The sequence below is a fragment of the Lissotriton helveticus genome, chromosome 10 (assembly GCF_964261635.1).
Source record: "Lissotriton helveticus chromosome 10, aLisHel1.1, whole genome shotgun sequence".
NCBI lineage: Eukaryota > Metazoa > Chordata > Amphibia > Caudata > Salamandridae > Lissotriton > Lissotriton helveticus.
The window spans coordinates 393693673-393716766 of NC_136071.1; the positions used below are offsets into that span (position 1 = coordinate 393693673).

The 23094-nt window shown below is 45.3% G+C and overlaps 1 protein-coding gene across 4 annotated transcripts in view; it reads right to left on the bottom strand.

Annotated features, from left to right (window-relative positions):
• Positions 1 to 23094, bottom strand: part of SLC4A2 (solute carrier family 4 member 2) — a 1409997-nt gene that overhangs the window by 1027615 nt on the left and 359288 nt on the right. The window contains exon 1 of one of the 4 annotated variants that reach the window (XM_078662835.1): positions 19961 to 20063. The exons of the other annotated variants lie outside the window; for them this stretch is intronic. Coding sequence (XP_078518961.1) covers positions 19961 to 19969 — 9 coding nt within the window. The 5' untranslated portion in view covers positions 19970 to 20063. Of the gene's footprint in view, positions 1 to 19960; positions 20064 to 23094 lie in introns of those variants that run through there. 4 annotated transcript variants of the gene reach the window in all.

A 23094-nucleotide genomic window follows, 5' to 3' on the forward strand; every position in this document is an offset into this window, starting at 1 on the left:
AGGTACTTATGGCTTGTTATTTGCTGTAGGCGTTTCCCGTCAAGATACCAGCTCGGACTTGTCTTCTTGTGGGAGTTTACCATCATGATTTTACTTTTTGCAAGGTTTATTTTTAAGGCGTTCCGTTGAAAAAAATTGCAGGTCGCGTCCAAGAGATGTTGAAGACCAATGGGGATCCGACTGATCAGGACTAGATCATCAGCATATAACAAATTTGTCAGTGTCATGCCTTCTAACCTCGGGGCATGTGATGAACAACTGTCCAGTTCCCCCGGTAAGACTGCTAGGTAAAGGTTAAACAACAGTGGGGTTAGGACGCACCCTTGTTTTAGTCCCTTAGTTGTGGGAATTCTATTTGAGAGGTGCGTCCCGCCACCTAGTTTTATCCTGATCCACGTGTTGGTGTACAAATGCCTAAGTTGATCTAAGAGAAAAGTTGGTATCGCCCAGCTGGCCAACTTATGCCAGAGCTTAGTGCGATCAACGTGGTCGAACGTTACTGTGTAATCTATGAAGCAGAGGTACAGGGGGTATTTGCCCTCCTTTACAGCATCCATAAGCATAGTCAAGGCCATGATGTTAGTAGTTGTGCCGTGGCCTTGGCAGAATCCTGTTTGTGTTTTGGGAATGATTTTGTTTTCTGAGGCCCAATTGGCTATTTCTTTTAAGATGATGCCTGCATAATATTTAGCCTTAGTGTCTATAAGGGCTATCAGCCGGTAATTATTTGGGGTGGACCTCTCGCCTTGCTTATATATTGGGCTGATAATTGAGCCTCTACATGATTCTGGAAGTGTAGGAGTTCTTAAAGCAAATCTGAAGACTGGTACCAGTGCATTACTCCAGAATTCTGGGTCTTGTTTGAACAGCATTGGTGGAAAGCCGTTGGGGCCGGGAGGCCCCGCCCGTCTGCCTTTAGCTATTTGTTTCTTTATGGCCAGTGCTGCGGGGCTATTATGCTCATCTGCTGCACTGGATAAGCAATTTTGGCTTAGTAAGTCTTTATCCCGCTGTGTTGGCCAGGAGTTGTTAGTATTCTCTTTGCTGGAACAATATTGACTAGCTGCTTCTGTATTTGGACTGATATTACTAGCCTTGCTCTGGTAAATAAAGGTATCTATTTTTTGATTCGTGTCATTGAAGTGATTAAATAGATATTCATTCCAAACCACTTCTGCGATGTTAGAATCGATACCAGGGTGGTTGGGCCTCTGTAATTTATTAACTGTTTGCAAAAATTTGGCGCTATTTTTCAGTTTTGCGTCGTGGAGAATTTTCACCCATGTTTCATTATCTTTTGCTCTTTTGATTCACCATCTCCTCTGTTTTAATGATTTCTTACCTTTGCGAAAAGAGCTTTGAAGGCTCGAATTGTTTGGAAACTTGCCGAGTTGTTTTAAAGTATGATTTATGAGTTGCTTCAATTTTTTAGACTCTGGGCTTTTTACCATTTTGGTAGGAATTTGTGAAGCATTCCGCTGTTTCGGGCCTTGACGTTTAAAAATGTTTCCGCAAGCTATGTAACAAAATTGTTCCAGTATTCCAAAGGCTGGCCTGTCACTTCTCCCCCTTGCTTGTACAGATCTTTGGCAATAGATGATATTCCCTCTATATTCGTTGAGTTACACCTTATTCTTTTAAGGTTGCTGGTTTCGGTTTGCACAATAGTTTTACTGACGGACAATGTCTGACTTGAACTTGCTTTGAGACTTAATTCTTGTGGCATGTGGTCACTTAGTTTGTTATTACCAATTTCAAAAGTGGCTATGTGGTTGAACAGTGTTAAAGTTGTAAAAGTATAGTCTAGATGGGACGATGCTATGGCTGAGTGATACGTGACAGCTGGTGGATTGTCGTCCTTGAATTAGCCATTTGCTACTCTCATATTTAAGTGCTCCAGTTCCCGAAGCAGGTGATTCGCACTTCGCACTGGCCGTGATTGATGGCCGTGATTTGGGGTTGCGTTGGAATTCCCCATGCACCAGATAAATCCTGAATTAGGTTGTCTTCTTGATTGTTGCCTAGAAGGTGCATATTGAAATCTCCAGCAAGGATAATAAGATCTGTTGCTTCCTCTTCCAATAATCTCGCTATTTCCGTTGGCAGCTCCTTTGCTGTTTTTAGCTTTTGTTTAGGGTGTACATAGATATTTATTATTATTACTTCCTATGGGAGCTGTGAGAAGTTGGCCTGGTATATGCTGCTCACTAGTTCTAGTGATCACCTTGTACCATGCCAAGCAACCCTTATGATGATCGGTTGTAAGTCAACCTTATAGACCAGCTATCCTAGTGGTATCATGGGCAAAGCAGTCTTAGGCTAAACTCTGTAAAGGCATGTGAAGCAAGCTGTTTTACCATACACAATCCCCTTGAATACCAAATGAAAGGACACCACACAGATATATATTGAAAATATATATATTTATTTACTACAAAGTATCCCCTATACTCTTTATGAGCACAGAAGCAAATGCGTTAAAACAAAACACAGTTTAAATATACAAAAGTTGCACAATTTGGATGAGCCCTAGGGGCCACCTAAACCATATACTAAAATAGTGGTATAAGAACCACTATGGGGAAAGGAAAGAGGCCTAGGGCCTGGGGAATCGCTGGAGCTGTTCGGGACTAACAGTGATGAAGTCGGGAAAGGCCCGCGGGACTCGGGTGCAGTGCATAAAGCGCACGCATGCTCCAATGTTAAGTCAATGGTGCGTAAAAGTTACAAAGTTAGTGTTTAAGGAACCTTGCGATGGACCTACAAGGACAAAACTTTAGACCTAGGCACTAGAGGTGTGTACCAGTGTGGGAGTTACCTCACCCACAGGAAGCGGGTGCACAGGTGCAAAGTAGTGTCGGGTTTCGTCACGCAGGTCGATGGTGCCTGGAGATGAAGATGCTGCAGGCGGGTCGTCGATGAGAGTTCCGGTGGATCCAAGGGTGGATCTGAAGAGGTGAAGACCTGAAAGCAGAGGGGACAATGTTCAAAGTCACTAGCCAGTGACTACCGTGGAACCAGGATGGAACCAGGCGATGTCGGGTGCAAACAGGTGAAGAAGTGAAGATTGTCTCTGCAGCCACGTGGACACGAAGAGGTCGAGGACGTCCAGGCGTTGGTCACGAGCTGTCCCACGAAGGCTCTAGCTGTTGGCGGTGTCGGCTTCTTGATCGGAGCAAACAGGCCTTGGCTAATGCAAGCCACGCAGAAATTGATGCAAGCTTCTCACTCGGACCTACAAGGTCAGAGCGGGTTCTCCTTTTCAGGGGAGCGAGGGCCAGTCTGGAGCAACCAGACCTGCGGTGTTGTTTGTCGTTTTTGTCGCCAAGATGGCCGCTAGCCGCGTGGCAAGTGGCCGGGATGGCGCGTCGAGTGGCAAAGTGCAAAAGGGCCCCATGCAGATCGTGGAGATGCTGGGGGGCTGATCTTCGGTGCAAATGCTGCTCGGTGTCGGGGCTTCTCAAACCCCAAAGCACAGCATCGAGGGTGCCTCGGGTGCTGCGCAGTCAGCTTCTCATGGGTCTTTCAAGGGGTCCGGTCCCACGTCTCTCGGGGCCTCCACGGGTCTCTTCTTTTCAGGGACCGTGGATCGGGCTCTGAGATGTCTGGGAGTCTGGGTCTTGTCAGGCTCTGGGCTCGGGCTCCGGCGGGAGGCGGCAGCAAAGCAGACGTCGAGTTGCTGGTTGGTGCCTGTATTCACAGGGTGGTCACTCCTTGGCCACAAGGGAGATTCTCTTCAGTCTTCTGTGCAGCAGAATTTCGAAGTCCAGTTTTCTTCTTAGTTTCAAGTCGAGTTCAGGATGATCTGAAGTCTTGGGACACAGCTCCTACTCTTATTCCAAATCTAGGGGCCGGATTACCTGCTAGGTCCCTCCTCTGGGTGGGACCAGGAAGGGGGGTGGTTACACCCCCTTTCCTTTGTCCAGCTTCGCGCCAAGACTGGGGCTGGAGAGCCCCAGCACCGGTTTGAACTGGCCGATGCACAGGGACACCTTGTGTGCCCCAGGCAAGTCTGATTCTATTCAGCCCTGTCCTACCCAATACACAAAATCCTGTCTGGGGTGGTGCTAGCACCTCCCAAGGCAGGAAACCCTTTGTCCAAGCCTCCCTCGCTGGAAGGACTCCCAGCAGCAGGAGGTCAGACTTGTGTCTGTGGTGGCAGCATCCATTTTGTGATGCTAAGGCTCATCTTTAACTTTAACCCGGGTTCAGGTTATGTACATGTCGTGTCCCTCTAGAAGGGTGGAATGCTACCCCGTCGCCAGAACTGGCGAGGGGGTAGTATTCCAATTCGTATGACACCTTACTCGACATGTTTTGATAAAGCCAAACCAAAGATAGCATTTAACCGCGAGGTTCATAATGCACTTAAGAGTATATGGTATGGCAGTATCATGGAACAGCTAAAGGACTTGGTTCCGAAGCTGCAGACAGGCTCAGTTCATGCCAGAGCACCATCTCACATATTTCCAAGCACTCTACCTCCAGGATTGACGAGGCCTTCCATAGGAGTGGCTGATAGGAACATATGTGTCCATTTTAGGTTAGATATAGGCATACTATACCTAAGTAAGGGGTGATTACACCAACTTACCCCAGCTGAGTGATCAGCCAGTTGTGTCAAATATGGAGGCCAGGCCAGGGGTGGCACAATACGTCCTCAGCCCCTGGTAGGCCTTGGAAGCACCTATGCCCTGGGTACCTGGGGTACACTGTTACAGGGGCCAATAAGGTGAACCAGTTCCAATTTCGTAATGCACCTAATGTGCATTGGCATTAATTTAGAGAGAGAACAGCAGGCTGTGGGTCTGATTAGTAGGCCCACAGCCACATTAAGTCATAAACCAGTGAAGCAAAAAGCAAAAATTTGGGGTGACCATAGGATAGCAGACCCTACTCTCCTACACAACCCCCCCCCCCCCCCCAAACGCAGGGACATTAGACTAACCTTGACCAGTTGTGTCTTCATGTTCTAAGTGGAAGTACCTGGAGAGACCATCTGCATTACCATGGTCAGTCCAATGGGCGGTGCTCCACTGTAAAGTCCATCCCCTGTAGGGAAATGGACCACCTGAGCAGTTTGGGGTTTTCACCCTTCATCTGATTAAGCCATAAGAGGGGCTTATGGTCGTCTGAATCTTGAAGTGAGTGCCAAACAAGTATGGTCTCAACTTCTTCAGGGCCCACACCACAGCAAAGGCCTCCCTCTCAATGGCTGACCAACGTTTCTCTCTGGGGGTCAGCCTTCTGCTAATAAAAGCAATGGGCTGGTCTTGACCATCTGCATTAAGTTGTGAAAGCACAGCTCCCACTCCCAACTCAGAAGCATCTGTTTGGACAATGAACTCTCTTGAGTAGTCAGGACTCTTCAGGATAGGTGCAGAGCACATGGCCTTCTTCAGGTCATCAAATGCCTTTTGACAGTTTACTGTCCACTGAACCTTTTTGGGCATCTTCTTGGATGTCAGATCATTAAGAGGAGTCACAATGGACCCATAGTTCTTAACAAACTTCCTGTAGTACCCAGTCAGGCCCAAGAAAGCTCTGACCTGAGTCTGGGTAGTTGGAGGGGTCCAGTCATTTATGGTCTGGTTCTTACTCTCCAGTGGTTGAACTTGGCCTCCACCTACAAGGTGGCCCAAGTATACAACTTTACTCTGCCCTATCTGGCACTTGGTTGCCTTGATAGTGAGGCCTGCCTTTTGCAGAGCCTCTAGCACTTCCTTCAGGTGGACCAGGTGATCCTCCCAGGTGGAGCTAAAGACAGCAATATCATCCAGATATGCTGCGCAAAAGTCATCCAACCCAGTAAGGACTTGATTCACCAACCTTTGGAAGGTGGCAGGTGCATTTTTCAAACCAAAGGGCATCACCACAAATTGATAATGCCCACCTGGGGTAGAAAATGCAGTCTTGGCTTTAGACTCCTCAGCTAACCTGATTTGCCAGTAGCCAGCTGTCAAGTCAAATGTGCTCAAATACTTGGCAGAAGCCAATTTGTCTATGAGCTCATCTGCCCTTGGAATAGGGTGTGCATCTGTCCTACTGACAGCATTGAGTCCTCTGTAATCCACACAGAACCTCATCTCTCTCTTCCCATCTTTGGTGTGAGGTTTGGGGACCAGAACCACTGGCCTAGCCCAGGGGCTCTCTGAAGGCTCAATGACACCTAATTCCAGCATCTTTTGCACCTCAGTCTTGATACAATCTCTGACATGGTCAGGTTGCCTGTAAATCTTGTTTTTCACAGGAAGACTGTCACCAGTGTCCACCACATGGGTACACCAGTTAGTCTGACTGGGTGTCAGGGAGAACATATGTCGATATGACTGCAAAACTTGTCTACAGTCATGTTGCTGATGTTCAGTGAGGCTGTCATCTAAGGCTACACCATCAACTGAGCCATCCTCAGGGTTCTGAGTCAGCAGGTCTGGGAGAGGGTCACTCTCTTCCTCCTGCCCCTAATCTGTAGCCATGAGCAAGCGCATGTCGGCCCTGTCAACATATGCTTTCAGCCTGTTAACATGGAGTACCCTGTGGGGGCTCCTGGGAGTTCCTAGGTCCACCAAGTAGGTAACCTCTCCCTTCTTTTCAATGATAGTATGGGGTCCAGACCATTTGTCTTGGAGTGCTGCTGGGGCCACTGGCTCCAACACCCATACTTTCTGTCCAGGCTGGTACTCAGTCAAGACAGCCTTTTGGTCATGCCAAGCATTCTGTAATTCTTGGCTAGCCTCAAGGTTTTTGGACGCCTTCTCCATGTACTCAGCCATCCTGGAGCGGAGACCAAGTACATAGTCCACTATGTCTTGCTTGGGCTTTTTGAGAGGTAACTCCCATCCTTCCCTCACCAAACACAGGGGTCCTCTTACAGGGTGCCCAAACAACAATTCAAAGGGGCTGAAGCCAACCCCCTTTTGTGTGACCTCTATGTATGCAAACAGAAGGCAGGGTAGAAGGATGTCCCATCTTCGCCTGAGCTTTTCTGGTAATCCTTTGATCATACCCTTTAGGGTCTTGTTAAATCTTTCAACAAGCCCATTGCATTGTGGATGGTAGGGAGTGGTGAACTTGTAGTTGACACCACATTCCTCCCACATAACTGTTAAGTATCCTGACATGAAGTTGGCACCTCTATCAGATACTACCTCCTTAGGAAACCCCACTCTGGAGAAAACTCCAAGTAAGGCCCTGGCCACAACAGGAGCTGTTGTTTTCCTAAGTGGAATTGCCTCTGGGTACCTGGTGGCATGGTCCACCACCACCAGTATGAATCTGTGCCCAGATGCTGTAGGGGGATCCATTGGTCCTACAATATCAATCCCCACTCTTTCAAAGGGCACCCCCACCACAGGTAGTGGTATCAGGGGGGCCTTTGTGGTACCACCTGCTTTGCCACTGGCTTGGCAGGTTACACAGGAGCGACAAAACTCCTTGGTATCTTCAGACATGTGAGGCCAGTGAAAGTGACAGACAAGCCTGTCCCAAGTCTTATTCTGGCATAGGTGTCCTGCTAAGGGAATATCATGGGCCAAGGTAAGAAGGAAGCCCCTAAATTGCAGAGGTATGACCAACCTCCTGGTTGTACCAGGCTTGGGGTCTCTACCCTCTGAATAAAGGAGCCCATCATCCCAATATACTTTATGGGTACCTTGAGCATTCCCAGCAGCCTCAGCAGCAGCCTGCTGTCTGAGGGGTTCAAGAGAAGGACATGTTAACTGAGCCTGCCCCAAGTCTGCCCTAGAAGGTCCCCCTGTCCCCAGAAACTCAACCTGATCAGGTTCAAGTTCTTCAGGGACAGTTCCTTTAGGGGTCTCAAGATCATCTTCCTGTGAAGGCTGATCCTCACTTGAAGGCAGTTGGGAAGGCACAGCCTTTACCCTCCTGTTTCTTGTCTTGGAAGGTGCTTGGTCCATTGTTCCAGGATCCAAGACCTGAGGTTCAGAGAGGCACTTTTTGGCCTGTGACCTGGTCACAGCAAGGACATGTGATGATATCCCTAACATCTCTGCATGAGTCCTGTACTCAACTTCTGATCATAGAGAGCTCTCCAGGTCATTGCCCAACAAACATTCAACTGGGAGATCTGCACTAACCACAACTCTTTTTAGGCCAGTTACCCCTCCCCAGGAAAAGTTAACAATTACCACACTATGTGTAGTAGTGACATTGCTGGCGTTGGTCACCAGGTAATTATCACCTGGTATGTATTGTCCAGGGTCCACAAAGCTAGGTGTCACCATGGTGACACTGGCACATGTGTCCCTGTATGCTTGAGCCACTTTTTCATTAATCAAAGGCGTCTGCCTGTACTTGCCCAGATTACTGGGACTGACAGTAGTGGATAAATCAATTTCCACATCACAAATCAGAACAGCCTGTGTAGGGGTTCTGACTAGGCCAGAATCTCCCTCAGTTCCCAAGGTGATACCCACTACCCCCTTAGTTTGTGGTCCAACACTGCCAACTGTACTAGTGGGTGCAGGTGCCTTAGGGGCTGCAGTGTTGGGGGCTCCACCCTTTTTACAATCACTTGTCCAGTGAGAGGTGTTTTTACATGTACTACACCAGGGTTTTCTTTGACCTTCTTTCTTCTTCTTCTTGGAAGTTTGGGACCCACCCTCAGTATTAGTTTGGGGCCCTGTTGAAGACTTCTGGTCTTTAGCTTTCTGCTCCCCACCCTTCTGGTCTGTTTTCTTTTGGTCACCACCCTGGTTCTGGTTCTTTTGCTTAACTCTGGTTCTAACCCATTTGTCTGCCCTCTTTCCCAATTCTTGGGGAGAGGTTAGATCTGAGTCAACCAAATGTTAATGCAACTGCTGGTTCTGACAGTTATTTAAAATCTGTTCTCTCATAAGCAAATTGTACAATCCTTCATAGTCTGTAACCTTACTTCCCAGCAACCAGCCCTCCAGAGCCTTAGTGGCACATTCAACAAATTCAGACCAGTCCTGAGTCTGTGTCTTCTGGGTATCTCTGAACATTAACCTGTACTGTTCAGTGGTTAAGCCTAACCCATCAATCAGAGCACTCTTCAGGACCAGGTAGTTTCTAGAATCCCCATCACTAACTGTGAGGAGTCTGTCTCGGCCTCTACCTTCAAAGGAGAGCCACAAGATTGCTGCCCACTGCTCCTGAGGGATCTGCTGTACTCTGCAGGCTCTCTCAAGTGCAGTCATCCACTTGTGGATATCATCCCCAGCTTTGTAGGGGGGCACAATCTTACTCAGGTTTCTATTGTCATGGGACCTGTCTTTATCCTTAGGGATAGTGCTGCCACCAGTGGATCCTAATCCACTCTCTCTAGGCTGTCTTGCTCTTGCAAGTTTCTCTTTGGCCAGGGCAACTTCTAGTTCTTGCCTCTGGATCCTAAGCTCAGCCTCTTTCATTTTGGCCTCATGTTCCCTTCTCTGAGGGCTAGTCAACTCCCTTCTGGAGTGACCATGAGAACCTCTAGAAGCTTGGGAGTTATTGGACTCACCTGAGTGATTCCTCCTCCTCCTGGGCTCCTGGTTAAGACCACTTGGGAGTCTGAATGGGTTGGACCCACTTTCAGTCCCAAATAGGCTTAAGTTAGCCTGGTTAAGCCTGCTGACTAACACCTGACTATTTCTCTCATCATCAGACCCACTTTCTTCCTCCTCCTCTTCTTCCTCATCCTCGGGCTGAGTATCTCCAGTGTTCTGGTTTTCCTCATCTATCTGGATGACAGGGACAGGGGCATCAGTGTTATCATCTTCAGAAGGAGAGCCTCCATCTCCATTCCCTAAGGGGCCTGGTTTGGAGGTCTTTAGAGCTTCAGACTTTTCTAACAGCTCTCTGAGGTGGTCTGCTGTAGGGGTAGGACCCGTTTTGATTCCTCTTAAGAAACACAGCTGCCTCAGTTCTTTAAAGTTGAATATAGCAAATCTGGATGGTGCCCTTGGAGGGTCACTCTCAACAGAGATAGGTCCAGTGGATCCCTCTACTCCGGACATTGCTCTAGTGTGGGTGGAGGTGTTGCAATCTACCTACACTGGTGTTTACCTACTAAACCTATCTAGTAGTTGTAGTCAGGGTGTGCTACTCCCTATCCTCTACAACAACTAAGTTCAGTAGAACTTAAGTATACTAGTCTGTCTTGTTTTTAATGTACCCATCAGGTACCTGTATGATCTTTCAAATGATTTTCTCAAAGATTGTAATGGTAAAACAACAGCAAGCTCAAATCCCAATCCGCTGCTCACCAATGTGAGAAGTTGGCCTGGTATATGCTGCTCACTAGTTCTAGTGATCACCTTGTACCATGCCAAGCAACCCTTATGATGATCGGTTGTAAGTCAACCTTATAGACCAGCTATCCTAGTGGTAGCATGGGCAAAGCAGTCTTAGGCTAAACTCTGTAAAGGCATGTGAAGCAAGCTGTTTTACCATACACAATCCCCTTGAATACCAAATGAAAGGACACCACACAGATATATATTGAAAATATATATATTTATTTACTACAAAGTATCCCCTATACTCTTTATGAGCACAGAAGCAAATGCGTTAAAACAAAACACAGTTTAAATATACAAAAGTTGCACAATTTGGATGAGCCCTAGGGGCCACCTAAACCATATACTAAAATAGTGGTATAAGAACCACTATGGGGAAAGGAAAGAGACCTAGGGCCTGGGGAATCGCTGGAGCTGTTCGGGACTAACAGTGATGAAGTCGGGAAAGGCCCGCGGGACTCGGGTGCAGCGCTTAAAGCGCACGCATGCTTCAATGTTAAGTCAATGGTGCGTAAAAGTTACAAAGTTAGTGTTTAAGGAACCTTCCGATGGACCTACAAGGACAAAACTTTAGACCTAGGCATTAGAGGTGTGTACCAGTGTGGGAACACCGGCGTTGCTGAGTTACCTCACCCACAGGAAGCGGGTGCACAGGTGCGAAGTAGTGTCGGGTTTCGTCACGCAGGTCGATGGTGCCTGGAGATGAAGATGCTGCAGGCGGGTCGTCGAGGAGAGTTCCGGTGGATCCAAGGGTGGATCTGAAGAGGTGAAGACCTGAAAGCAGAGGGGACAATGTTCAAAGTCACTAGCCAGTGACTACCGTGGAACCAGGATGGAACCAGGAGATGTCGGGTGCAAACAGGTGAAGAAGTGAAGATTGTCTCTGCAGCCACGTGGACACGAAGAGGTTGAGGACGTCCAGGCGTTGGTCACTAGCTGTCCCACGAAGGTTCTAGCTGTTGGCGGTGTCGGCTTCTTGATCGGAGCAAACAGGCCTTGTCTAATGCAAGGCACGCAGAAATCGATGCAAGCTTCTCACTCGGACCAGCAAGGTCAGAGCGGGTGCTCCTTTTCAGGGGAGCGAGGGCCAGTCTGGAGCAACCAGACCAGCGGTGTTGTTTGTCGTTTTCGTCGCCAAGATGGCCGCTAGCCGCGTGGCAAGTAGCCGGGATGGCGCGTCGAGTGGCAAAGTGCAAAAGGGCCCCACGCAGATCGTGGAGATGCTGGGGGGCTGATCTTCGGTGCAAATGCTGCTCGGTGTCGGGGCTTCCCAAAGCACAGCGTCGAGGGTGCCTCGGGTGCTGCGCAGTCAGCTTCTCGTGGGTCTTTCAAGGGGTCCGGTCCCATGTCTCTCGGGGCCTCCACGGGTCTCTTCTTTTCAGGGACTGTGGATCGGGCTCTGAGATGTCTGGGAGTCTGGGTCTTGTCAGGCTCTGGGCTCGGGCTCTGGCGGGAGGCAGCGGCAAAGCAGACGTCGAGTTGCTGGTTGGTGGCTGTATTCACAGGGTGGTCACTCCTTGGCCACAAGGGAGATTCTCTTCAGTCTTCTGTGCAGCAGAATGTCGAAGTCCAGTTTTCTTCTTAGTTTCAAGTCGAGTTCAGGATGATCTGAAGTCTTGGGACACAGCTCCTACTCTTATTCCAAATCTAGGGGCCGGATTACCTGCTAGGTCCCTCCTCTGGGTGGGACCAACAAGGGGGGTGGTTACACCCCCTTTCCTTTGTCCAGCTTCGCACCAAGACTGGGGCTGGAGAGCCCCAGCACCGGTTTGAACTGGCCTATGCACAGGGACACCTTGTGTGCCCCAGGCATGTCTGATTCTATTCAGCCCTGTCCTACCCAATACACAAAATCCTGTCTGGGGTGGTGCTAGCACCTCCCAAGGCAGGAAACCCTTTGTCCAAGCCTCCCTCGCTGGAAGGACTCCCAGCAGCAGGAGGTCAGACTTGTGTCTGTGGTGGCAGCATCCATTTTGTGATGCTAAGGCTCATGTTTAACTTTAACCCGGGTTCAGGTTATGTACATGTCGTGTCCCTCTAGAAGGGTGGAATGCTACCCCTGTCGCCAGAACTGGCGAGGGGGTAGTATTCCAATTCGTATGACACCTTACTCGACATGTTTTGATAAAGCCAAACCAAAGATAGCATTTAACCGCGAGGTTCATAATGCACTTAAGAGTATATGGTATGGCAGTATCATGGAACAGCTAAAGGACTTGGTTCCGAAAGCTGCAGACAGGCTCAGCTCATGCCAGAGCACAATCTCACATATTTCCAAGCACTCTGCCTCCAGGATTGATGAGGCCTTCCATAGGAGTGGCTGATAGGAACATATGTGTCCATTTTAGGTTAGATATAGGCATACTATACCTAAGTAAGTGGTGATTACACCGACTTACCCCAGCTGAGCGATCAGCCAGTTGTGTCAAATATGGAGGCCAGGCCAGGGGTGGCACAATACGTGCTGCAGCCCCTGGTAGGCCTTGAAAGCACCTATGCCCTGGGTACCTGGGGTACACTGTTACAGGGGCCAATAAGGTGAACCAGTTCCAATTTCGTAATGCACCTAATGTGCATTGGCATTAATTTAGAGAGAGAACAGCAGGCTGTGGGTCTGATTAGCAGGCCCACAGCCACATTAAGTCATAAACCAGTGAAGCAAAAAGCAAAAATTTGGGGTGACCATAGGATAGCAGACCCTACTCTCCTACAGGAGCTGGTTAATCTTAAGCATTACTTTTATGGCCTGGATGCAGCTTGGAGGTGATAAATAGGTATTTATTGGGGAAGTCTAACCTATTTCTGTTATAGAGGTTAAGAGCAATAAGTCACCCGTGCGACGGCCAAAAGCAGATCCATTGGTTGCCGGAAGTAGGTGAGAGATGTAACCCTGCAGTTCAAAGGACTTGTCTTCCCAGGTCTCCTGGAGCAGGATTATATCGAAAGATTTCAGGTAGGTTAAAAACTCTAGGTCACTTGTTTTGGAAGCTAAGCCGTTTATATTCCAGACACATATTGTAAGTCCGTCTTGCTCAGTTTGGGGTGGTAGTTTTATGGCCAGCTTTTGTCAATTTGTGCGTTCTGATGTAATTACGTGCTGTATGCCGGACAATTTTTATTTACTGGAGGTTGTATTAGAGTGCATTGAATCGCAGTTGGTAATAACGCAATTGACAGGTTTGCCTCAATCTTTGTGCCTGGAGTTAAGCTTGAGCTGTTTGCATCGTTGTTTAGGAAAGAGTTGGATATAATGATTTTGGGACTCGTTTCGGAATTATCTGCCAATTTTGGAGTTGATCACCTTCCTGTAAGATTCTGCCTAGGATCTCTGAGTTTGCCCATCTGGTTCTGGCAGCTTCTGAGTTTTGACTACTACTGTTTGGCAAGAATTCAATTGACAGCAAGTCAGACGATGAAATGTCAGTTAAAGTTGGAATGGAGTGTAAGAGCTGTAACACATTTTGTCTGTTTAATGTGTCAATTCGGCCTCATGATTTATATTGAGGGAGTAAGATAATAGTGTCAGAATCTTCTACTTTTGGCAATTTCAGATTATGAAGAATTGTTTTGTCACATTCAATTGCGGTGTTTGCAAAAAAAAATGATTTGAAGCATTGGTGCCAGTACTTTTAATGACTGTACGGGCAAAAATCTCCAAGAGAGAGTTGTTAGCCATGTTTATTTCCCGGTTAGTGTTGTTATGAGGCGAGATTAGTTGAACAGTTGGGGTCCGAGTTATTTCTTGCTTGTTTAATACTTGCTCAAGGGATTGGGTCGACATTGAGCTTGGTTCATTTTGATTCTCCTGAAAGGTTGAGCTCTGCATCCGCCTTGTGGTTTGTGTCCCCTCGGTTGAAGTCTTACTTTTTGAAATTGTTTTAAGTGGTTCTTTGCTAGAATTAGTTTTTACCAAGTTACTAACATTAGTAGAGAGGATTGGTGTAAGGTTTCTATCGAGTAATCTCCTGGTTGGTTCTTGGTTGCCTTGCATATTATTGGTGCCACTGACTATGAGGCTTGGGTCTTTTTGGTGCTCAAGAAAGGTCTTTGAATTTGTATGCCGTATTTTCCTGGTTTCTGCTAGAGCTGGAGCTGGGGGGTTTGGTGTTCCTTCACTTGCGAGGTCAGATGTAATCAGAACGGCTGAGCATAGGACCTGAAAATGTGTATTCTTTTTCTTTGCTTTCCTTTTTTGCTTACGCCCAGTTTTTACTGGAGAAGTGACTTTTTCCAAAGATTCTGGCTTACTGTTTTTTGTGGGTGTCCACCGCCTTCAATTGGAGGTTCACTATTTGATGGTGGCGGCGTCTTGAGAAGTGAGGTCAACGCTGTTTCCCTCTCTATGGAGTTGTTTTTGCCTTCAGTTTTCTGGTTAGTGACAGTTGTTTTCAGGACAGACAATTGATCACCTAGTATTATCGGAAGGGTAAGTAACTTGTCCACTATTGGGGCACAGGAGCATTCTTGTTGCGATTGCTGTGTATTGAAGGCTGCATCCTGCCCTCTCTTTATTAAACCATTCAAATCTGCTAACTTCCTGTCAAACCCCGAAGTAAAGTCGGCTAGAGTTTGGAGAATTGTCAACTGGAGATCCATTTTGTGTGACTGGTATTATAATGCCGCGGTTGAATATTGCATTGTGCTTAGTATCGATTTCCAAATGAAATTTTTGTTTGGGTGGCTTTTTTCTGAGGGAATGGTTTTTGAAGGTTTAGAGTAATGATTGTAAGAGGCAACTAATTGCTCCCATTCTTGGGAGGCTACAAATGATCACTTTATCCCTCCTGTGAGAGACTGTTCAGCCGTGCACCTTCCAACTTCGCCCCCCTGCGCTGTAGTGGATGCGAGGAGGGGTGTAGTTAACAGTCAGAACTTAACTAAAACAGGCGCTATTTGGCCCACTGTGCCCTGCCATAATTTAGGCTGTTCTGGACCCATATCGCATGGGACAGAGAACCGCAAGCCCTCGCACATGTCCCTTCACCTGCGCTGCCTCCAGACTCACCTTCCAGAGACGCCTATCTTAAACTTTCTATAGCGTGGTGAACGCACCTTCAATGCTAATACACCCATATTAACTGCCTCATTCAAGTACACTACTGCCACTGCCCCGTTTCGTTCATCTGCTGAGCGTACGAGGGCCTACAATCAACACGCCTGCCATAGGGGGTACAATGATCAATTCTTCTCTATTTTGACATTGATGTGGCGCCTACCCCCTTACTGAAGGAGGATGATGAGCGTCTGGTTTAGGCAACAGAAGCTTATGTCCGAGGTTGCCCAAGAGATTCCAGCCGTATCCAAGTTGTAAGTCTTGTTAAGGCGAAATGGCTGCTATATCAGGAGCCTTACTCAGGATTGTTCGATTATCTGTGATACTCAGTATTCACTGACTATGAGCAGTAATTAAAAACAGGCAATTTGAGTGAGGCACCCAGCTTTTTATCGGACACAACAGTATATTATGATATGTTTTTAACTATAGGAATTTTTATATTGCTGATATCGTTGTATAAAGTGAGACATTTTTAGCTGATGCTAATTGATATTGTCTATTTATTGTGTATGATGCAAGTCAAGTGACATTATATCAATAATGTGAAATATTCATTTGATTTTGTCTTTTTTTGGTGGCCTAAGTTTGTTAACGGCAAAGAGAATATGTATACATGACAAATTGTATTATTATATTGAATTTGGTGCCTGGTATTTATGCTGGTCAGTATATACCTATGTAATGTGTGTATGTATTTATTACCTTGCACATTAATGTCGTTTTTTTACTAAGGTTGCTATATTTATGCATTGAATGTATTTTAAATGCCCTTTAATGGTCGTATCACCGAATAAAGTAACGATTGATGATGATTAAATTATTTTTTGTGTATTGTATGAATTCAAGGTGGTCTGTAAATTATACATTTAAGGTATAAATATAACTGAAGAATTTCTAATATTTGTGTTTTTTAAGTTTGGTTTGTGTAGAAAGAATAGATAGTTTTCTTAAGTATAACAACGGCTTAACCATTAATTTTTCATTGAATATATTTATGTCAATATATGTATTCACTGAAAAAAACAAAGGTTAAAGTGATGTTATAGTTAGGTATGGTAATAATGTCTTAATGTGCAATAATAAAACGTTAGACACTGTGTCACTTGAACCAAGCTATACCTTGCTGATGAACCCTAACTAGGGCGAAACTGGTCCTGTGTTGCTTGTGTTCCCTTTCAGAGAGTACCTGGCCTGGCAGTTCAGGCTGGAGTGTTCCAATTGGAGCAGCGTCAATATTGATTTGCCTCTGGCCGGGTCCAAACTGAGGTGACAGGATAGGCTAAAGAACAATAGGTTGGAATGCGACCCCAAGCAACTGCCAGTGGTTAGACTGATTGCACGCTTTCCACCCATCACTTTTTGTGTGTTTGATGTGCCACCCTAAGTGTCAAAGTTATGCCCAGACAGATTTCGTGCTCACTCTGCCACTGGAATCAAGCTACACCTGGTTAAACTTCGCAACCAGGGTGAAATTGGCCTTAGGTTGATTGTGTTCCATTTTAACAGAGAACCTGTCTTGGCAGTTCGAGCTGTACTGTTCCCATTGGAGCAGAGCCAAGACTGATTAGCATACGGCTAGGTCCAAACTGAGGTGACATGGTGTGCAACAGAATGATGGGTTAGAATGTCACCCCAAGCGATTGTCAGCAGTCAGACTTATTGCAAACATTTCTCCCATCATCTTTTGTTTGATCTGTTTATATACATAACTAACGAATTTGCTACAATGATTGTCAATATAAACCCTCTCAGACATCTATTACAGTCGGAAGGCTGCAGTACCACAAAGAAACACAGCTGCATATTTTGGGATTTGTAATTTCTATAATTAACAAGTATGACTGTTAACAATTTAACAAGAACTTAGAATTTGCCTACACCTCTTCCCCAGAGCACTTCCTTGGACGATACCCACCCAGCAACGGGTTTAGTCAAATCTGCATCCTGTGCAGTCCTACTACCTCAAGAGAGCAACATGCCCAGCAAGCTCTAAGGTCAGTAATTGTCAGCAATTACACCTACACCCAAACCCATGTCCACAGAGCCAACTAGACTTGACCTCTGGACAAGCGCTTCGGCATGCCCAGTGAAATATGGACAAGATCTTTTGCCAAGCCTTTGCCAAGGCTCTCTGCCCCTTTTTTTGCTTTTTGACGGTACAACTAGCACTAAAAGTGTCTGTGTCAGTATAAGAAATAGGATGTGTTTTCTGACTTAAGTAGTGGTTTATGAACCAGGCTGCCCGATTTACAAAGTGGAAGGAATGTCATGAATCAGTTCTCAAACCTCCCATCATATTTGAGCATCTTTTCACAGAAGCAAGTCAGTGCACAAGTGGAGGGTTGATATCAGTGGATGGAGTCTCCCTAGTATTTACATAAATGTTTGTGATCTCCTTCAGTCAAAGACAGTGACCCATTTATTGTAAGACGATTGGTAGTGTCACATCAATTTTTTATCTTTGATATCACCTTTCATGGTATTTTTTAAGCATTTGCATCATTCATTTAATCTATGAAAAAGACCAAGTAGCTCTTAAGTGTAAGCCGAGGAATCCTCCCACCATCTACTTTTAATCACTGTTGGGCCTCTAAGAGGTGAAAATATTGCAAACGGATTGTGGGATATACATTTTGCAAATTAGTGCTTATTTCACTGATCACTGAAGAATAAAAGGTTGAGATGACCATGGCAGAATCTCAACCCATGATCTGCCGGTTATATACAGATCTTAGCAGTGAATGCTTATGCCCGCCGAGCTTTCTAAAACAAATTTGCATGATTCCAATGCTAAGAACTAACAAATAAGAGACATATAGTAATACCATACACGAACTATAAAAATAAATTGTTTAAGTGACTATATAGAATACTCCCTATCTAAATACATACAATATTAGACTGCAATCCAATGCAAAATCGATCAATTTTCGTTAACGTAGGGGGCATTGGAGCTATGCTGTTTCCTACAATATCAGTTGACAGCACCACTGCACATTGTGTATGCAAACAAGAAACTCACTTACATTTTTACGACTTGTGCTCCACTTTTAGCACTCCCCAGTACACTTCTAGTTTGCACTAGTCCCCACAAATATCCCCTGTGTAGCGCGACGCCTTCAGTTACGATGTTTACACCTACGTACTGAAGCAAATAGTCTATACTACAATCCGGTAGGAATGCCTATATGAATAAAAGCATTGCATCAAATCTAAAATATTGCCTGTAAACTAAAATTTTAAAGTTAGTCAATAAAATCATTTCACAACAGTTAGCAGGAACTCAATATAGAATCTCAAACTCAGTTAATCACCACCACCGTAACTTTGTGAATTTTCAAACGTACTGGCCTCATAAACCGACAAATCTTAGCGCAATCAAAGGCTAGGTCGACTCTAGGAGTAGCTGTCACGCTTACATAACCATTTCATTCAGTATTTCATTGTAAAACCACGAAAAATTGAGAATTGAGTGTGCAAAAGTAGTTCGTTTTGAACACAGTTTTCAAATATGTTTATCTCAGGTCATTTAAAACAGCACAAGTACATAAGAAGCCCTGGCAAAGTAAACAAGTATGGCTGTGTCGGGACTGTGATTTTTTTAATGTACTTTTTTTGCAAATATATGCAACAGACATTAACAATATAAAAGTAATGAAAAGGAAAAATGCCACCGTTTAAAGGTCACATGCATATATATGGAAAAAAGCGAGTAAAAAATGATGCATTGAAAAAATAAACAGTAAAATGAAGACAGAGAATGGCCTATCACCCTGGCACTGAAGTGGACTCTTTTCCAGTGGAGGTGCACTTGTGCAAAAGCAAAATGCCAACAGTGAAGCAAGCCAATGGCTGAAAAGAGCCGACCCACTGCCCTTGCTAAAAACGTTGGTGGGTAGAACCAAAATGTGAATGCCAATTAAAAATACAAATGGATGGAAGCCCCCAACTTAAATGTATATATTTATTTTGATCGCATTGGAAAACATGAGGGCGGTGAAACAAGTAAAGCTGCTGCTTGTTCAGACGTAAAAATTGAGAACTATATTATTTTCTGCCTTGTTACAGGCAACACACTTCAGTGTCAAACAAACTTCTTGTTTACTTGATGCAAACCAAACCATGACATTCTTTGATGTGGCCCAGCGTTCATAGTCTCTACTAAGCATATGTGTGGCTCGGGAGACATATTTCTGGGTACAAGAGTTTTTCTTGCACATCTCAGAGAACCACACAACTCAGCAGGCTCTAGAGCCCACCCTTGAAGCCACAAGTGTTTTCTGGGATGTGTGGGTCGTGTTTGCAAGAAGCTAATATACTATTTGATTACCACTTCCTATGACGTATGGATTAACACTTCAGGGATCACTTTCTTCTAAGTCATTAAGGACACTGTTTCCAGTCTCCAGTCCTGGACCTTTCTGTGACAGCATAATGCATTATGTCTTGCTTTTCTTCTCCTTAATTATTTAGACTGAAAACATCTGCAATCAAAGATTTATAGGTGAAAGTTCTGGACTGGAGACTTTCATGACCCAGATGGCAATTCGCTATGAAATCCAAGAGAACTAAAGCAATCTCCTGAGCCCTCATTCTTAGTTCTCAAATCTCTCGACGTCTCAGTCACAGAAGCACCAGCACCTACCTGGCTCATTGTGGGTGTGAGGTCTGCTCCAAAGATACTAGGGAGCTTGCAGGAAGGACAGCCAGTCCTTTGAATGCTAGCGAGAAGTGTCTGGTGGAAGGGGGCTGGGAGTGAAACCAGCAGCCTGTGCCTGGCGGCCACCAGGGGGGTGTAATCCTGCGGGGGAGGGGGCGAGTGACTAGAGGGGGAGCTAAGACGGTCACCTCTAGGACATGCTCAAGCTCCTTGGGCCCAGTACCAGGCTCTCGCCCACTCCAAATATTGACAGCCGCGCGATCTAAGCATGGTACAGGTGGAATGAGATAAGGAGTGAGATAGAAAGTCAAGGAGAAAGAGAGGGGAAACTAACCTGTCTGACCTTCAACCACACAAAAGCAGTAATAAGCAAGCCTTTGTGGGGCGGCACATCTTGCAGTATGTTTCTGAACTAAAGCAGGGCGCATAACCCTGCATCCCCACCTCTGTCCTATAGCCGAGGAGTCTCCAGCCTCACGGCTGAGAATAGCACCATTCCCATTTGACAAATCTGCCTTGCTGTTCCCTAACCCAAAAGAAACTTGCCAACGGTGTAGCCCTTTCCAAAGTTCACCGTGGTGTACTGTCCCTCCATCGTAAAAAGCAAGTTTTCGATATCAAATGCACCTTCAAACAATGCAAGCTAGCACTGGGTATTATGGGTCAAATGTTGGTTGGTGTGTAGTTAAGAGCTCATAATAAGGGGAAGGTGGAGCAGCAGAGTGACGCCACTCAACTGGCTGCAAAGTGCATCGGTTTGTAGGACCGCTTTATACCGCACAAGCCTTCTTCACATTTTCGCGACGGGTGCCACTGTTATTTTGAAGCTAAGGTTTTCATTTACATTGGTATTAGGATTTTAAATTTAACATTGGGAAGACCTCGAAGCTGGGGAACCAGGTTCGAGTCTCTGCAACGACGCTGAACATCCTGCGATTCTGGGCAAATCACTTACAGCTAGATTCATCAAAGACCCGTTTTGTGAGTCTTTGATAGCGATTCATAAGGAATCGCTATTAAGGACTTGCAAAACGGGATTCATGCAGGAATTGCAAAAAATATTGCGATTCCTACATCTTCCTTATTTGTGATTAGCAAATTGCTAATCGCAAATCAGGATGCGATTTCAAGGGTGCAGGATTGTCCAAAGGACACCCTGTAGCAGCCCTGAAATAAAAATGTACACATGTGTTGCGCACACACATGTCCAAAGGACATGTGTGTGTGTAACATGCAACTTAGAAAAATGCACTGAAGTGCATTTTTCTAAGTTTTCGCTATTTACCACGAAGTTTCAATTTGTGGTAAATAGCGGCCAAAAATTGCGAATTCGCACATTAAAAATGGTTAATGAATTGCATTTAAGGAATCTCAAATAGAGATGCCTTAAATGCAATTCTTCGCAAAAATGCGAATTCTATAATAGCGATTTTTGCATTTGGGATGATGAATCCCAAATGCAAAAATTGCGCTCGCAAAGGGCCAGATTCTCAGAATCCGGCCCTTTGCGAGCCGAGTTCACGTTGATGAATCTAGCTGTTAATTTCCCCGTGCCTAACAAAAATGAATGTAACTGAAATGAATGTGTCCCTCTGTAACGAAACTGGTGCTCATGTAAAGCGCTCTGATACCCGATGTCTCGGGTCTAGTTCGCGCTAAATACAACTCTAAAAAAAAAAAAAACAACACCAAAAATTCCAATCCATGGATGCAAAAGAAAGTGTTCTGCGCTTTCTCTGTTGTGTCTTGTTTTGGCTGTTGCGTGTGGTTCTAAAGCCACGTTTTGCCACTGAAAGTGGAGACGTTTTAAGGCATGGGCAAAGGGGGCTGTGGCCCCAGCCTTTCAGAGTGGCCCCTGATAGCCTTCTCAGCTGTCTGCCTGGGCCCCCTGTGACTGCAGAGAAACCTGCGCTGCTGACCTTGAGTGATTCTTAAAGGACTATTGTTTTAATACCATATTCTTTTCATTTATATTGTAGTAAGGGTGATGTTCATTACAGACATTTTGAAGAGAAATAGGGTGGTTATATTTTTTACAGCCATGCAACAGGTTTTGTTTAGATTGAAACAGTAGCTCACTTATGAGAAATGGAAGGGGTCACACAGATTCATTTCAATAACCTTAGTGAGCTGCTGCTGCATAACAGTATGGAAAACACACAGCACTAGACTGTCATCTGGGGCACCTACTCTGAATGTTAGATCTAAAAGATGCTAGAACTTGCAGTTACCTCTAATATTTGCATGTATTTTTTGCATATATTACTTCTCACCTACTTTATATTTCAGCACTTTTTAACATTAATAACGCCGGCATATGGTTTCCACCTTCCCAAAAGCTGCCCAAACAAGAGCCATATTTGAGAGCAACTTTCTCCACAAGGCCCCACCCAATAACATATTCCTACAAGAAAAGACAAAAAAGTGGGCCAGATGTAGGAAAGCCGTTACCGACCGGTAATAGGCTTTTCTGATGTAGGGGCTGAAATTAAGGATTCGGTAATTTACCGAATCGGTAATTTAAGGAATCGGTAAATTACTGATTTCTTAAATACCGATTCGGTAAATTACAGAATTCCTAATGTAGGGAGCACTTAAATGGGTGCTTATCCCATGTTAGGATTCGTTATTTACCACCAACTACAAGTTGGTGGTAAATAACGAAAAAAAATAAATAAAGCAATTTTTTGCAAATTGCTTCAGTGCCATGTCTGCATGTTGCAGACATACATGCCCTTAGGGCATGTACATCTGCAACATGTGCACCCATACACAATTGAGGGGTGCAACAGGGTGTCAAAGTGACACCCTGCCACTCTTCAATGCTTTCCCCCTTTTACCGAATCGGTATTTACCGATTCGGTAATTGCCATTCATTCCTATGCGCCTCCAGGCCCATAGGAATGAATGGCAATTACCGAATCGGTAAATACCGATTCGGTAAATACCGAATTTGACAGATTCTGTAAAATTTACAGAAAAATTACCTACATACTATTTACCTATTCTTAAATACCGAATCGGTAAAATTCGGTATTTAAGAATAGGTAAATAGTATTTACCTACATCTGGCCCAAAGACATTTAGGGCAAGATGTAGGTAAGTTCCCTTTACCGATT